General features: G+C 34.5%; 1 protein-coding gene across 1 annotated transcript; it reads left to right on the top strand.

Moving 5' to 3' along the window:
- The first annotated feature begins 1140 nt into the window (after positions 1-1140).
- Positions 1141-2191, top strand: LOC106086905 (antigen 5 like allergen Cul n 1-like). Its single transcript, XM_013251725.2, has 3 exons — positions 1141-1321; positions 1394-1785; positions 1840-2191. Exons 1-3 carry the CDS (start codon positions 1175-1177, stop codon positions 2093-2095), a joined length of 795 nt encoding a protein of 264 aa, XP_013107179.2. The 5' UTR covers positions 1141-1174; the 3' UTR covers positions 2096-2191.
- Positions 2192-17917: the final 15726 nt, after the last annotated feature.

Below are 17917 nucleotides of genomic sequence, written 5' to 3'. Positions count from 1 at the left end.
TGCTATATAAACCGATCTTGGATCTTGACTTCTTGAGCCTCTCGAGGGCGCAATTCTCGTCCGATTTGACTGAAATTTTGGACGTGGTGTTTTGGTATCACTTTCAACAACTGCGCTAAGTATGGTTCAATTCGGTTCATGTTTTCATATTGCTGCTATATAAACCGATCTCGGGTCTTGACTTCTTGATCCTCTAGAGGGCGCGTTTCTCGTCCGATTTGGCTAAAATTTTGCATGAGGTGCTTTGTTATGACTTCTAATGTCTGTGCTAAGTATGACGCAAATCGGTACATAAACTGATAAAGCTGCCATATAAACCGATCTGGGATCTTGACTTCTTGAGCCTCTAGAGGGCGTAATTCTCATCCGATTTGGCAGAAATTTTGTACAATGGCTTCTCTTATGACCTACAACATACGTGTTTAATATGGTCTGAATCGATCAATAGCTTGGTACAGCTCCCATATAAACCTATCTCCCGATCTTGAGCCCCTACAAGGCGCAATTCTGAACTGAAATATTACACAATGACTTCTACAATGTTCATCATTCATTTATAGTACGAATCGGACTATAACTTGATATAGTCCAATAGCACAACAGTTCTTATTCAATATTCTTTGTTTGCCTAAAAGGGATACCGTGCATAGAACTCGACAAATGCGATCCATGGTGGAGGGTAAATAAGATTCGGTCCGGCTGAACTTAGCATGCTCTTACTTGTTGGGTCTTCATATGGTCACATCTGGCCAGTATATATATCTAAACGATTACATCCCGAAAGAGGTGTCATCCTGTACCACATCGTTCATACTCCACTATAAAAAAGAGCTACCTTATCATTGCGCTAAACTTGATTCGCCAGCACTCATTGATATGTGAGAAGTTTTTCCCCCTTGTTCCTTAATGGAATGTTCATGGGCAAATTTGCATTTCCAAACCCTGGCAAACGAATAATCACAAGCCCAACAAACCTGATCAAAGACATTGCCCTATTGAGGCATTACAGAACAACCGACTTCATTTACACGATGTTTATTGGAAATTTTTAAAAATAATTATTGTCGTGACATAGATTTTTTTTCATGCGAGCTTCAAAACTTTCCCATAGCTCACTGCTATATAAAAGCGTATGAAGGCATTGCGCTGCAACTATTTTTAAATTTCTGCAAGCATGGCCCGCTGTACGAGTATAGCTTTGTTAATATATCTATTTGCCTATGAAGTTTCAGCCACCACGACAACTTATTCCAAATTTTTAACGTTTAGTGAAAACCCTTGCAATTATTGTAGTACACACATAGCTTGTAGAAACACATGGGTAAGTCAGCGAAAAATGGTCTATGGCTGGGGAAACAAACGCTCATAATGCTTTTCATCTTCAAAACTTCAGAAATTTCCCGACTCTTGTAATCTGAATGCAGAATTCGTAACAATGACACCTGAATTGCGAAACTTTTTGATGGACTTACATAACGAACGCCGTAATATTTTAGCTGGAGGCAATCAAAAAGGTTACCTACCTGCGGTTCGCATGGCTACAATGTCCTGGAATTATGAATTTGAATATCTATCTGCTTTGAATCTTTTGCAATGCGATTTGAAACACGATAAATGTCGCCGAACACCCACCCATCCCTATGTAGGACAAAATTTGGCATCTCTGACATGGAATACGAAGGAATTAAGCATTGAGGAGATACTCACATTGCTGGTGGATTATTGGTACAAAGAACACCAATATATAACAATGGACCATATCAAATATTTTCCGCGAGCGAATTTGTAAATGACATAAAATCGGTGCTTGTTTTTTTCACAATACGATTTTTCTTACAGACCACATGCAATTGGACACTTCACCCAGATGGCTCAAGAGCGTGCAAATGAAGTCGGTTGTGCCGTAATGCGTCATTCGAGCGAAGACCTAAGGCATGTGCTCTTGGCTTGCAATTATTCATTTGCAAACTTCTACAATGTGACCATCTATAGACATGGATCTGCGGCCTCTAAATGCCAGACAGGGGTTAACACAAAATATACAAATCTATGTTCGGCTAGGGAAAAATATAACACTAGTAGCTTGGTTTACTAGAAACAAGGAAAATACAATTTCGGTATAAACAAAAAATTAAATTTTAATAAAATTATTAACGTTGAACAAAATTTTAAAATATGTTAAAAATTTTAAGAGATTTTTGTTTTAAATGTGTATGTATATATTTTGATAGATGAGACGTCAACCTCATGTAAACGGCCGTAGCAAAAGGCGGCCTGCATTTTAATTGACACTAACGTCTAAAAAAACAAGTAAAAAGGCGTTAAGTTCGGCCGGGCCGAACTTTGGATACCCACAATTTCAAGTATATGTGTAAACCACTTTTTGTCAAAGTCCGGTGAAAAATGCATACCTTATGCCCCATAGCAGCTATATCGAAATATGTACCGATTTGGATCAAATACTAATAACTCCAAGTCATTGTTTAATTGTGTATAACAAAATATTGATCTTTTTAGTTGCTATATCTAAAAATAAACCGATCTGAACCATATACGACTCGGATGTCGAAAGCCTAACATGAGTCACTGTGTCAAATTTTAGTGAAGTCGAATTATAAATGCGCCTTTTATGTGGCCAAGAATTTAATTCGAGATATCGGTCTATATGGCAGCTATATCCAAATCTTGACCAATTTGGGCCAAGTTGCAGAAAAATGTCGAAGAGCCTAATACAACTCGCTGTCCCAAATTTCGGCGAAATCGGACAATAAATGCGCCTTTTATGGCCCCAAAACCTTAAAACGAGAGATCGGTCTATATGGCAGCTATCTCTAAATCTGGATCGATCTAAGCCAAATTAAAGAAGAATGTCGAAGGTCCTTACACAACTCATTGTCCCAAATTTCGGCGATATCGGACAATAAATGCGTCTTTAATGAGCTCAAAACCTTAAATCGAGAGATCGGTCTATATGACAGCTATATACAAATTTGAACCGATCTGGGCCATATTGCAGATGTATGTCGAGGGGCATAACTTAACTCACTGTCTCAAATTTCGAGGACATCGGACAATAAATGCGCCTTTTATGGGCCCAAAGCCTTAAATCGAGAGATCGGTCTATAAGGCAGCTATATCCAAATCTGTACCGATCTGGGTTAAATTGAAGAAGGATGCAGAGTGGCCTAATACAACTCACTGACACAAATAATGTCATAATATAATGTCATAGTGACGATTGGCAAAAATTCCTTCTCAGACAGCCATTAAATCCCTGGAGAACGTATTTCTGAACACAAAAACTGTCCTCGACTGTGGCAGATTTCTCAACGAAATAGCTGAATAGTTAAAAATTCAGCTGTTCTGGGTGCCGGGCCACAGAGATATCCCAGGGAATTGTAAAGCGGACGAGCTTGCGAGACTAGGAACAACCCTACACATTCCAGGGGTACTGGAATCTGTGGGTATGACGCAAGCGACATGCTAAGCTAAGTTTTCAGCAGCAGGCCCGAAGGACAACGAATGATATATGGTCACAAAGAGAGGCCTGTGAGTATTCCAAAACTCGGTGGCCTAATCTAGACTTGAAGTGGTCTGCTGCTTTGCTGTCATTGGCTAGAATAAACGTCTCAGTCATTGTGTCCGTCATGACAGGTCAATGCCTAATCGGAAAACATGCTGACAGACTGAGGGTTGCCAGTAACGAATTTTGCAAAAGCTGTGAGGACATCGAAGAAGACGAGACGAGACCCGCACTAGCTGTCAGAAGGAGTTCCACTTTAGGTTCTCATTTCTTTGAGAACCTGTGTGATTTAGCGGATGTGAACATTCGCAAGTTGTTGGGTTTTTTAAAGCGATCTGGATGGTTTAAGGGTAGGAACTAAAAGGCATCTTCCTTCTTCTGTTCCTGTGGTATCATAATGGAGGAAAACGTCTAAGTGAGTCTGATATAGCGAGCGTCGGATCTCGGAGCAAGCAGCACGCTACAACAAGGGATACATGTGCGATCCCACAAAACCCATGCGGTTTGGGCGTTGGGCCAGTACTCCGTCCCGAGAAAACTAAAAACTCACTCTGAGAAACAAAGGAATGGTAAAAACGGACACCCCAAACGTTGACGACCTACGCAAACGAAAAAAAGGAGCATGATTTGCGGATCTGCACCTGGAATGTCTGCACTCTCTATAGAGAATATGCAATATACGCGCTGGCGGATGTATTGGAGAAGTACAAGGCAGATATTACCGCCTTATAGGAAGTGCGATGGACCTGGAATGTTGTCACAATAACACCAAGCGGTGAAGCACTATACTATAGCCGGCATAGCACGAGGCATGAATTTGGCTGTGGAGTTGTGGTTAGTTGGAGACTAAGACATTTTATCTCAAGCTTTACTACGGTGGATGAGAGGCTAGCCACAATCCGCATTAAAGCTAAATTCTTCAACGTCAGCCTTATTTGTGCCTATACTCCGACGGAAGACAAGGACGAGCAGACCAAGGATATCTTCTACGAGCTCCTAGAGAGGGAATATGACCGCCGCCCCGCCCATGATATTAAAATCGTTCTGAAGGAAGACATTTGGTGATCCACACTGCCTGAAACTTCGGAGATTTTATCAAGGATAATACAGTGTCTGTAGCCGCCGCATGATTAAAGAAGCAAATCGTCTAGCCACAATGTCCAGAGGTGTACCACTTAATTAAGATGGTGTCGTTTGCAGTGTCTTGATGCCTGGATCTGGCTGAGTATTGATCGCTAGGTTGACTTTGGAAGCGCCGTCCTCCAGACCACAACACCTTATAGCACTGTAGGTCTGACAAATGCTGAATACAACCAGTACATGACACATGTGTTTAAATCCCAAATTTTTGCCAATAGCTCTCTTACAGGCAGGGTTACCGTTGAGAATTTTGAAAAGGTCGCACAAAAATTCGTTTTCTTAAAAAATAGTCTCACAATGATTATTTAACACTTTACAAAAGAATGTAAACAACTAACCACGTAAGTGGGGCGATCGCGACTTTTAGAAATCCTAACCAAAGTGAAGATATGTCCAAACTGGATTAAAAGAAGTCCAGTTTTCGCAAACATTTTTTTGAGTAGAGAAAACGTGTTTTCATTTCGCTCAAAGAAAAATATCCGTATTTCGGAATAGGTACCTATTAGGAAACATTTTAAAGCCTTTCAGGAGTAGACTCAAAATGGACTGCAAAGACCCCTCATCTGTGGTGGTGGCATTTGACTGAAGCATGTTGTTCGCCTCTCCTATAGGTGTGAGTGGCTTGTCACCTGTAGTCGAAGTAATGCTTCAAGCGCATACTCAAAAAAAAAAGTGATCCAATGGTTCCATTAAACTAATTTTCAATAAAATAGAACATCAAATAGCGCTAAAGACATTTCCACTCGATTTTAGTTTATGTTGTTGTTAAAAATAGAGAAATCGTATGAACTTCTAATTAGCTAAAGACATTTCTATTCGATTTTAGTTAATGTTGTTGTTAGAAATAGAGAAATCGTTTGAACTTCAGGTTAGTTTAACGATAACTTGACCAGATTAATTTTTGGTACAAAATGGTTGAAATTTTTACTATGAGTAAATGAAAATTTACAAATATTTTGCAAAATCTGATCTTCTATTTGGGTCAATTTTAACTATGACAAACAATGGCGTAAGAAAATTTTTACTAATTTGATACTAATTGTTGAAATGCAATTTTTTATACTTTTGCTCAAAATAAATCTTTACAAAAATAAAGGGTAATTTTTAAGAGCTATAGCTAAGTTTTTCAAAAACAAAACATATACAATTTAGAAAAAACCATGAAATCTTTATTTGAATCGATAGTACGGTGCGTATAATTTAATGTTTGAAGTTTTTTCATTCAAATATTGACCGTGACTGCGCCTCAAATGCCACCCGCTGAGTCCAATTTTGGCATACTCTTTCCAACATTTCGGCCGGTATCTCACGAATAAATGCTTCAATTGTTGTCTTCCAATTCGTTAATTGAAGCGGGCTTGTCTGTATAGACATGAGCTTTAAAATAACCCCACAAAAAATTGTTCAAAGGCGTTAAATCGCACGATCTAGGCGGCCAATTTACCGGTCCCGAACGTGAAATAAAAAGCTCACCGAACTCGCCTCTCATTGTTACGCGTGCTGTGTAGCATGTGGCACCGTTTTGTTGAAACTACATATCATGCAAGTTGAGGTCTTGCATTTTGGGCAAAAAAAAGTTGGATGTTATCTCACGATAGCGCTCACTATTCACAGTTACGATTCGCATCATCTTTGAAGAAGTATGGTCGAATGATGCCGCCAGCCCATAAACCGCACCAAACTGTGTCTTTTTCTGGATGCATTGGTTGCTCTTGCAATGTTTCTGGCTGATCTTCACCACAAAATCTAAAATTCTGCTTACTTACGTACCCATTGAGCCAGAAATGAGAAAAAAGATGAGCGTGCGATGAATTTTCGCAACAGAGCACGCATTTTGACAAAAAAAATCAATAATTTGCAAGCGTTGTTCATTTGTAAGACGATTCATGGTTAAATTACGGACCAAACTGAAGATGTTTGACAGTGAAACAAAACACGAAACGTGTGTGAGTTGTTTAAACCTGTGTTGCCTTAAAGATAATAGCTAAAAAATCACCCTTTATATTTTCTTTTGTTCTGCTAAAACTTTTTTTGGACTTTAACTTATTAATCCGCCAGACGTACTCTTGTTTCAAAAAGTTAGGCTTGAAATTAACGCATAAAAACATTGTTGTGGTTCTTTAAATGTTATTAATAATTTTTTTAACACATGGGTTCATTAAATATTTATAAAAAACGTGGAGTTTTTTCGCTTCTACGAATAATCTGGTTCAGTCTTTCACTGAAGTATACATATTGTCTTACATTTTTTGTAAAATACTGTACTTAGTTACTGTTGTCCCTGTTCTTTTTTCCACCGATGTATGTACCTATCTCTCACCTAAATTCTACTGTTTTCCATTTCCCTTTTTTTTGATAAACATACCTATTATTCCTTATTCCCCATTCCCCTATTCGAAAAACATTTACAAGAGCTCAAAGACTTTTTTCGCTTTTATTTATGTTTCCTTCCTCTCAGTCTCTTCCCCCATCCTTAACAAACTTTAAATTTTAAGTGTTGCAAAGAGAAAATATCAACATTGTTCTTGTTGTTGTGCAAGATTCTTTTACTCATATATTTAAGGAGCATACAAAAGCTTTGTCAGCCCTGTTACAATGAGAAAAGATGCTTTGAAACTATTCTCTATTTCAAAAGGTTTGCAGTCAATGGTGTTAAGCACTTTTTTTTGGATCATATCGATTAGTTTTACAAAAGTGACCGGCGCGTGTACAACCTTTATGCGGAAAATCGGGAGTTCGGTAAAAGTGAAATGCAAATTCAACTATGCACTGTGACCATATAATAGAAACTAAAATCAAAACTTAAAGTTTAATCCAAAATCGTTGAAAACGCATTTACTTAAAAACTGTGGTACGATCATATATTTCTATAAAATAAAATCAACCTAACGTTCTTTGCTTTGCTTTTAAAACCTTTTTGGTGTACCTGTCCGAAAATAAAAGCAAATTGAAACAAAATTCCATGTCGTGAGCTTCTACAAAGGTTAAACGATGTTATTATATGCAATGTTTGAAGTAAATGGAATACCAATCAAAAGGGAAACGGAATAAGTAAAATTGGCTGTTGCTAACAAAGGCACAAATACAAAGAAGACAAGACAAACCTTCGTGCTGCCAACTTCTCGTCAATTGTGGTGTGTTTCCGTCTCTCTCTCTCCCCCGTTTGAAATTTCAATGTTATAAAAAAACCGAGCAAAAGCAAAAATAAAGTTGCTCCGTGTAGCAAGGGGAATATTGAGTTGTGATCAAGCAGTGCAAAATGAGTTTGATTTTCGTAGTTCTGCCGGCAGAGCTGTTCGTGTTCGCAGTTTTCCGTTAAACAAACCAAATACCAAATCCATTAAAAGACAAGAGAGACTTCGTGTTGCCACCTTCCCATCGATAGAGTGAAATGAGTACGAGACCAAGAAAAAGCAATCATTGAAGGCTCCTAAAAGCAAGAGGCAGATGGAAGTGAGATATAGCAGTGCAAAATATCGTTGACTTTCGTTGTTCTGCCGGCAGAGGTGTTCGCTTTCGTTGTCTTTCGTTTATATTTAATGGACAAATGTTATGAGTAGCCTCATTCTCTCTCGGTCTTTCTCACTCATGTCTCTTTCTGGTGCGAAAACTAACTAAAAGTTCGAAAAAATAAGTGCAAACAATACGAATGCATATAACAAGAGTTAGATTGAAGTGTGGTCGACAAAGTTCATAAATATCGTCGACGTGCTTACTTCTGCGGGCAGAGCAGTTCGCGTACATAACTGTTCTTTTTTTGTATATGCATGCATGTATGTAGTCTCTCAGTTAAAGGCAACAATCGCGTTATTTGGACAGCATAAAATAAAATGAAACTGACAGAAAATCATATTGAAAAAAAGTCGAATAAACCGTTACATTGTTGCGTTAAAGATCATTTTAAAATTTCTAAAAGCAAACGTTGAGTGAGTTTGAGGCGAACATTTTAGACTCCTTATGAAAGATTTTCACCGTTTACCCATATGAAAAATAGAACACAGTTGTGTGACTGCATCAATGTTTGAAAAGCCGATTTTGGGAATTCAAAACGAAAAATGAATCTGCTCAGGGCAAAGGTAAGTGCGTATATTTATTATTGTACATTTTGTAAGTCAAACCGATAAGTATTTCAATAATTGATTTTCAGAACTGCCTTCAAATTGAAAATTTAATTTTAAAAAATTAATTGAATATATGGAAATCCAATTTATATGAAATATTTAATCATTTTTTCTTTAAAAAAATATCAAATTTGGGGAAAATTTTTTTATGAAAATCAAAATTTGGCACAATTTCATTCATATCAAAATTTAAATTATGACAATCAACTCTCGATAAAAATTTAAATAAAAATGAACCTCTAAGAAAATGCTCTATTAAAGTATAAATTCGACGAAATTTTCATTGAAAAATCAATTTTGCCAAAAAATTTTATGAACATCAAAATTTGACAAAAATTTTTCTATGAAAATCAGTGTGAACAAAAATTAAAAATCCAAATTTCGAAAGAATTTTTCAGAAAATAAATTTTTTGAAATTTTTTTATGAAAACAAAATTTTATACAATTTCATTCAAATCAAAATTGAAATCAAGTTCCGATAAAAAATTATATGCAATTCAACTCCAGAGAAAATGTAATATAAAAATTTAAATTTGACGAAATTTTTTCTGAAAAATGGTATTTTGTTAAAAAAATTTATGAAAATTAAATTTCGACGAAATCTTTTATAAAAATCAACATCTGAAAAATTTTCTATGAAAATCAAATATCGAAAAAAAATTTTACAAAAATCAAATTTCGAAAGAATTTTTTAATAATAATAATTTTTTACGAAAACCAAAATTTCTATACAAATAAAGGTTCAACGAAGATTTGTGATGAATATCATATGCATTTCGACCAAATATTCTATGAGATTTATAATTCAATGAAATTTTGTTTGTATTTTGTATTTATTTTATTCGACAAAAATTTTGATAATAATCAAAAATCTACGAAATTTTCTCTGAATAATATATTTGAGAAATTTTCTATGAAAAGTTGGCCTAAAATTTTAGGTCTTTTCTTATTTGAAGATTTAGCAAAAAAAAAACATGAGCCATAGAACCAAATCGAAAAATTTTGACTCGACACCGACTTCTAAAAAATCGCTCGACTTTTACAGCCATCTCCATAGTATGGATGTATGCAAATCTCTCCATTTCGTTTGTTACTTCTCGAAGTATTTATCTTCGACCCTACAAAGTATATATATTCTGAGCATTCTAAGTCAATTTAGCAATTTTCGCTCGTCCTTAGGTGCTCGAATGAATGAGGCTATCTGCATGAAATAAAAAATAAAAGTGACATACTTTTTTCAATATTTTTCTATTTTATCTTTTCTTCAATATATGTATTTATATATATATATTAATTTTCAAAGAAAATTTTATTCTGATGCTATTTAAATTAAAACAAGTAGTGGATTCTGCTAAAATTAACGGATGCTGGTAGTCATAACAGAATACTTTGTGCCAAATTGCAGTCAAATTGAGGCATCTAGGGCTCAAGAACTCAAATTCGGGGATAGGTTTATATGGAGGCAATATTAATTTATTGACCGATTGGGATCATACTCGGCACGGCAAAAGAAAAATTCTTGGGCTAACTTTCAGACAAATCGGATGAAAACTTGGTCCTCTAGGGGCTCAAGAAGTTAATGTGCGAAATTTCAACCAAATCAGGTCAAAATTGATAATTCCAGGAGCTCAAGAATTCAAATCCGATGATCGGTTTAAATGGGGTCTATATAAGTTTTAAGACGATTGGTATTATATTTGGTGCGGGTGAAGGAAGTCGTAACAAAAGTCCTTGGCTATCGATTTTTTATTTTTTTTCTGTTAGAACTTTTTTTTTGCTTTTTACCTACTAATCTGGTAGACATACATACTCCTGTTTCAAATAGTTATGCTTGAAATTAAAGCAGTTGTAGATCTTTAAATGTTATTAATGATTTTTTTTTCGAAATAGGTTCAATAAATATCAAAAAATGTGATGTTTTTCGCGTTTTTCCCCTATTTATTGATTGGGTTTTAGAAAACTTTGTTTCACCAAAAAATCATTATATGTGCAATTTTTTTTCTAATAAATTTTCCTTCACTTCATATTTTGAAATCACTTTTTTGTCGTTTTTAGTTGTGTAACTCTGCAACCCAATTTTTAAAATTAAAGTTCTTTGTTATGAAACGACCATGTTAATCATTATCAGCCGTTGACGTTTTTCTCCTTTCAGAATTTGAGTTACAAATAGACTGGAATTCTTCAGCACTAACAATGTTTTCAAAATGTTCCCTAGTATTTTTTTATTTTACCGGAGCACCATAACGAGCATACGTGAATTAAATAAGATTTTATATAAAATTTTAGTTCACTATACTGAAATCAACAGGCCTACGAAAAATCTGTTTCAGTCTTTCACTGAATTATACATTTTGTCTTACTCTTTTTGTAAAATATTATACTTAGTTACTGTTGTCCCCATTATTTTTTCCACCACTGTATGTACCTATCTTCTCACTTAAATTCTCCCGCTTTCCGTTTCCCTTTTTTGATAAACATACCTATTATTCCTAATTCCCCATTCAACCAATTCGAAACACTCGCACAAGTGGTCAAAGACTTGTTCGGCTTTATTTGTATTTCTAACCTGTCGTCTCTCCCTTCTTTTCCAACTTAAAATTTTAAGAGTCGCAAAGAGAAAAGATCGAAATCATGTTCTTGCTGTTCTGCATCTTGCACTCTTTTACTCATGTATGTAAGGAGCATACGAGAGCTTTGTTTGCTGTTTGTGCCGTTAATGGTATAAAGCAACTTTATTTGGTTCACATCGATTAGTTTTACAAAAGTGACCGGCGCGTCTACAACTTACATTCGGAAAATCGGAAATTCGGTAAAAGTTCAATGTGAAATGAAAATGCATATATGCACTGCGACCATATTTTCTAAATGAGCCATAGAAACTAAAATCAAACTTAGAGTTTAATCCAAAATCTTTGAAAAAAGCATATAATTTAAGAGCTGTATTGCGATCATAAATTTCTATAAAATAAAATCAACCGTTGTGTTCTTTGCCTTATTTTAAAAACCTTTTTGGTGTACCTGTTATGAAAAAGTGTACTGTCCAAATTGAAAAAAAGATTCCAAGCCTTGATTATCTACACAAGTTAAACGATGTTCTTATATGCAATGTTTGAAGTAAATGGAACACCAATCAAATGGGGAAACGGAAAAGGCAAAATTGGCTGTTGCTAACAAAACACAAATCCAAAGCATACAAGACAAACCTTCGTGCTGCCACCATCACGTCAATTGGAATGTGTTCTGTCTCTCTCTCACCCGTTTGAAATTTCAATGTTATAACAAAACCGAGCAAAAGCAAAAATTAAGTTGCTCCGGGTAGGAAGGGGAATATTGAGTTGTGATCAAGCAGCGCAAAATGTGAATGATTTTCGTAGTTCTGCCGGCAGAGCTGTCCGCGTTCGCAGTTTTTCGTTTATATGAAAAACCAAATGCACAAGAAGAGAGACTTCGTGTTGCCATCTTCACATTGATGGAGCAAGATTTGTACGAAACCAAGCAAACGCATTCATGAGTGAGATATAACAGTACAAAATATCGTTGACTTTCGTTGTTCTGCCGGCAGAGCTGTTCGCGTTCGTAGTCTAACGTTTATATTTAATGGACAAATGTTATGAGTAGCCTCATTCTCTCTCGGTCTTTCTCACTCATGTCTTTTTCTGGTGCGAAAACTAACCAAAACTTAAAATAAGAGCAAACAAAAAATACTCCTTGTAAAAAGAGGTAGATTGAATTGTGGCCAACAAATGCAACACGGCAGAACAGTTCGTTTGCCAAGTTTTTCGTTTTTTGTCTATGAATATAAATAGTCTCTCAGTAATCAAGGCAACAATAGCGTTATTTGGACAGCATAAAATAAAACTCACAGAAAATCATATTTGAAGAAAGTCGGACGAGCTGTTATTTTTGTTGCGTTCAAGAGGATTCTAAAAGCAAGCGTTCAGTGTGTTTGAGAATAACATTTTAAACTACTCATGAGAGATTTTCACCGTTTACCCATATGTAAAAGATTAGACAGTTGTGTGCCTGCACCAATGTTTGAAAAGCTGATATGGGAAATTCAAAATGAAAAATTAAACTTCTCTGGACAAAGGTAAGTGTGAACGTTTATTATTGTACATTTTGTAAGTCATACCAATGACTATTTTAATAATTGGCTTTCATCACTGCCTTCATATTGAAAATTTAATGTTAAAAAATTTGTCATGGAAAACCTATAAATTGGATAAATACTATAATTAGATGAAATATTCACTAATTTTTTCTGAAAAAATATGAAAATCAAAATTCGACACAATTTCATTCAAATCAAAATTCAAACTATAACAATCAACTTCCGATAAAAATTTATGTAAAAATGAACCTCTAAGTAAATGTTCTATAAAAGTTTAAATTAGACGAATTTTTCATTGAAAAATCAATTTTGCCAAAAAATCTTACGAAAATCAAAATTTGACGAAACTTTTTATAAAAATCAACATCTGAAAATTTTTCTATAAAATTAAAAAAGAAAAAAAAAATTTTTCAAAAATCAAATTTCGAAAGAATTCTTTATGAAAACAAATTTTTGACTAAATTTTTTACGAAAATCAAACTACGATTAAAATTTCTATACAAATAAATAAAACTCACTTTATATCCAATAATCACAATTTTTTTTTTGCTAAAAAATCGAGTTTGGCGAAATTTTGTTATGAAAATCTAAATTTTACACAATTTCATTCAAATCAAAATTGAAATCAAGTTCCGATAAAAATTTATATGCAAATGCAGAAAAAATGTAATATAAAAATTTAAATTTGAGGAATTTTTTTTTGAAAAATGATATTTTGTTAAAAAATTTTATGAAATTTAAATTTGGACGAAATCTTTTATGAAAATCAACATCTGAAAAATTTTCTATGAAAATCAAACATCGAAAAAAAAATTTACAAAAATCAAATTTCCAAAGAATTTTTTATGAACATCAAATTTTGACGAAATTTTTTACGAAAATCAAACCATGATAAAACTTTCTATACAAATAAAAATATATGCATTTCGACCAAATATTCTATGAAATTTATAATTCAATGAATTTTTTTTGTTTGTATTTTGTATTTATTTTATTTGACAAAATTTTTGACAATAATCAAAAATCTACGAAATTTTCTCTGAATAATGTATTTGAGAAATTTTCTACGAAAAGTTGGCCCAAAATTTAAGATTTTTCCTTATATGAAAGATTTTAGCAAAAACAAGTAAAAGCGTGCTAAGTTCGGCCGGGCCGAATCTTATATACCCTCCACCATGGATCGCATTTGCCAAGTTTTTTTTCCCGGCATCTCTTCTTAGGCAAAACGGGAAATAAGAAAAGATTTGCTCTGCTATTAGAGCGTTATCAAGATATGGTCCGGTTTGGACCACAATTTAATTATATGTTGGAGGCCTGTGTAAAATGTCAGCCAATTCAAATAAGAATTGCGCCCTTTGGGGGCTCAAGAAGTAAAATAGAGAGATCGATATATAGGGGAGCTGTATCGGGCTATAGACCGATTCAGACCATAATAAACACGTATGTTGATGGTCATAAGAGAATCCGTCGTACAAAATTTCAGGCAAATCGGATAATAATTGCGACCTCTAGAGGCTGAAGAATTCAAGATCCCAGATCGGTTTATATGAAAGCTATATCAGGCTATGAACCGATTTGAACCATATTTGGCAAAGTTGTTGGATATCATAACAAAACACGTCGTGCCAAAATTCATTCAAATCGGATAAGAATTGCGCCCTCTAGAGGCTCAAGAAGTCAAGACCCAAGATCGGTTTATATGGCAGCTATATCAAAACATGGACCGATATGGCCCATTTACAATCGCAACCGACCTACACTAATAAGAAGTATTTGTGCAAAATTTCAAGCGGCTAGCTTTACGTCTTCGGAAGTTAGCGTGCTTTCGACAGACAGACGGACGGACGGACAGACGGACGGACATGGCTAGATCGCATAAAATGTCACGACGATCAAGAATATATATACTTTATGGGGTCTCAGACGAATATTTCGAGTAGTTACAAACAGAATGACGAAATTAGTATACCCCCCCATCTTATGGTGGAGGGTATAAAAAAAAACATGAGCCAAAGAACCAAATCGAAAAATTTTGACTCGACCCCGACTTGGAAAAAATCGCTCGACTTTTACACCCACCTCCATAGTGTGGCGGTATGCAAATCTCTCCATTTCGTTTGTAACATCTCCAAGTATTTATCTTCGACCCTACAAAGTATGGTCGAAGATAAATCACATCACATCACCACATTAGGTCAAAATTGGTGATTCCAGGAGCTCAAGAAGTCAAATCCGATGATCGGTTTAAATGGGGTCTATATCAGTTTAAAGACGATTTGTATCATATTTGGTACGGGTGAAGGAAGTCGTAACAAAAGTCCTTGGCTATCGAAAATATGTAAAAATTGAGCGGTTCAGTGCTGCTTGTCAAAAAACAACCCATTTCCTTATTTTTTTTCTGTTAATCATTATAAGCCTTTGATGTTTTTCTCCTTTCAGAATTTGAGTTGCAAATAGACTGGAATTCTTCAGCACTAACAATGTTTTCAAAATGTTTCCTAGTATTTTTTTAATTTACCTGCGCACCATAACGAGCATACGTGAATTAAATGAGATTTTATATAAAATTTTAGTTCACTATACTGAAATCAACAGGTCTACGAATAATCTTTTTCAGTTTTTCACTGAATTATACATATGTATTTATTGTCTTACTCTTTTTGTTAAATATTATACTTAGTTACTGTGGCCCCATTACGTTTTTCACCACTGTATCTACCTATGTTCTCACTTAAATTCTCCCGCTTTCCGTATCCCTTTATTTGATAAACATACCTATTATTCCTAATTCCCCATTCCCCCAATTAGAAAAACTCATACAAGTGTTCAAAGACTTTTTTTCGGCTTTATTTATTTTTCTTACCTTTTAACCTCTTTCTCCTTTCTTTTCAAACTTTCAATTTTAAGAGTCGCAAAGAGAAAAGATCAAAATTATGTTCTTGCTGTTGTGCATCTTGCACTCTTTTACTCATATATGTAAGGAGCATACGTGAGCTTTGTCAACCCTGTTGAAAATGAGAATGGATTTTTTGAAACAACTCTCTATATCAAAAGGTTTTTAAAGGAATCCTCATTATATAAAGCTTTTTTTGCTGTCGATGGTATTGAGCATCTTTATTTGAATCACATCGATTAGTTTTACAAAAGTGACCGGCGCGTGAACAACCTACATTCGGAAAATCGGAAGTTCGGTAAAAGTGAAAGGCAAATTCAACTATGCACTGCAACCATATTTTCTAAATGGCCCATAGAAACCAAATCAAAACTTAAAGTTTAATCATAAATCGTTGAAAAGGGCATTTAAGTTAAAAACTGTGTGTATTTTGGCTTATTTTAAAAACCTGTCCAAAAAAATAAAACCAAATTGAAAAAAAAAAATCCATGCCTTGAGCATCTAGAAAACTTTAACGGTGTTCTTATTTAAAGTAAATGGAACACCAATCAAAATGGAAACGGAAAAAGTAAAATTGGCTGTTGCTCATCTAATCTAAAAATCTTAAGAAGACAAGGCAAACCTTCGTGCTGCCAACAACTCGTCGATTGTGGCGTGCTTCTGTCTCCCGTTTAAAATTTCAACAAACAAAACCGAGCAAAAGTACAAATAAAGTTGCTTCTTGTAGCAAGGGGTATATTGAATTGTGATCAAGCAGCGCAAAATGTGATTGATTTTCGTAGTTCTGCCGGCAGAGCTGTTCGCGTTCGAAGTTTTTCGTTAAACAAAAAAAAAAAAAACAACAAATCTATAAGAAGACAAGAGAGACTTCGTGTTGCCATCTTCGCAGCGATAGAGCAAGATTTGTACAAAACCAAGCAAACGCGTTCATGAGTGAGATTTAACAGTGCAAAATATCGTTGACTTTTGTTGTTCTGCCGGCAGAGCTGTTCGCGTTCGTAGTCTTTCGTTTATATTTAATAGACAAATGTTATGAGTAGCCTTATCCCCTCTCGGTCTTTCTCCCCACCACTCTTTCAGGTGCGTAAACTAACCAAAAGTTTGGAAAAATAAGTCCAAACAAAACGACTCCATGTAACAGGAGTTAGATTCAAGTGTGGTCGACAAATTTCATAAATATCGTCGTCGTACTTCTGCGGACAGAGCAGTTCGCGTACATAGCTGTGTTTTGTATAGGCATGCATGTATGTAGTCTCTCAGTAATCAAGGCAACAATCGCGTTATTTGGACAGCGTAAAATAAAATGAAACTGACAGAAAATGTTATTTAAAAAAAGTCGAATAAACCGTTATACTTGTTGCGTTAAAGAGTGTTGAGTGAGTTTGAGGAATAGATTTTAAACTCATCATGAAAGATTTTCACCGTTTACCCCTATGTAAAAGAATAGACAGTTGTATGGCTGTACCAATGTTGGACTAACTGATTTGGAGAATTCAAAAAAATGAAACTTCTCTTGGCAAAGGTAAGTTGTATTGGGCAAAGGTTTATTATTGTACATTTTGTAAGTCACGCCGATAAGTATTTTAATAATTCATTTTTATAGTTGCCTTTTGATTGAAAATTTAGTTTAAAAAAACTTGTTATGGAAATCCAGTTTATACATAATATTCACAATTTTTTTAAATCGAATTTTACGAAATTTTTTATGAAAATGAAAATTTGACACAATTTCATTCAAATCAAAATTCAAATTTTGACAATCAACTTCCGTTAAAAATTTATATGAAAAGGAACCTCCGAGAAAGTGTTTCATAAAAATTTTAATTCGACGAAATTTTCATGGAAAAATCAATTTTGTCAAATATTTTATAAAATCAAATTTCCACGAAATCTTTTATGAAAATCAAGATCTGAAAAATGTTCTATAAAAATCAAATCTCAAAATATAAAAAAAATTACACAAATCCAATTTCGAAAGAATTTTTCATGAAAATCAAAGATAAAATTTCAAAGAAAATTCTCTAAAGACAAAATTTCAAAGAAACTTTCTCTAAAGACAAAATTTCAAAGAAATTTTCTCTAAAGACAAAATTTCAAAGAAATTTTCTCTAAAGACAAAATTTAAAAGA

This window comes from Stomoxys calcitrans, chromosome 4 (genome assembly GCF_963082655.1).
Source record: "Stomoxys calcitrans chromosome 4, idStoCalc2.1, whole genome shotgun sequence".
In the NCBI taxonomy this organism is placed as follows: Eukaryota; Metazoa; Arthropoda; class Insecta; order Diptera; family Muscidae; genus Stomoxys; species Stomoxys calcitrans.
Note: the sequence above shows the minus strand (reverse complement) of the source record. Positions and strands in the feature narration are given on the sequence as shown.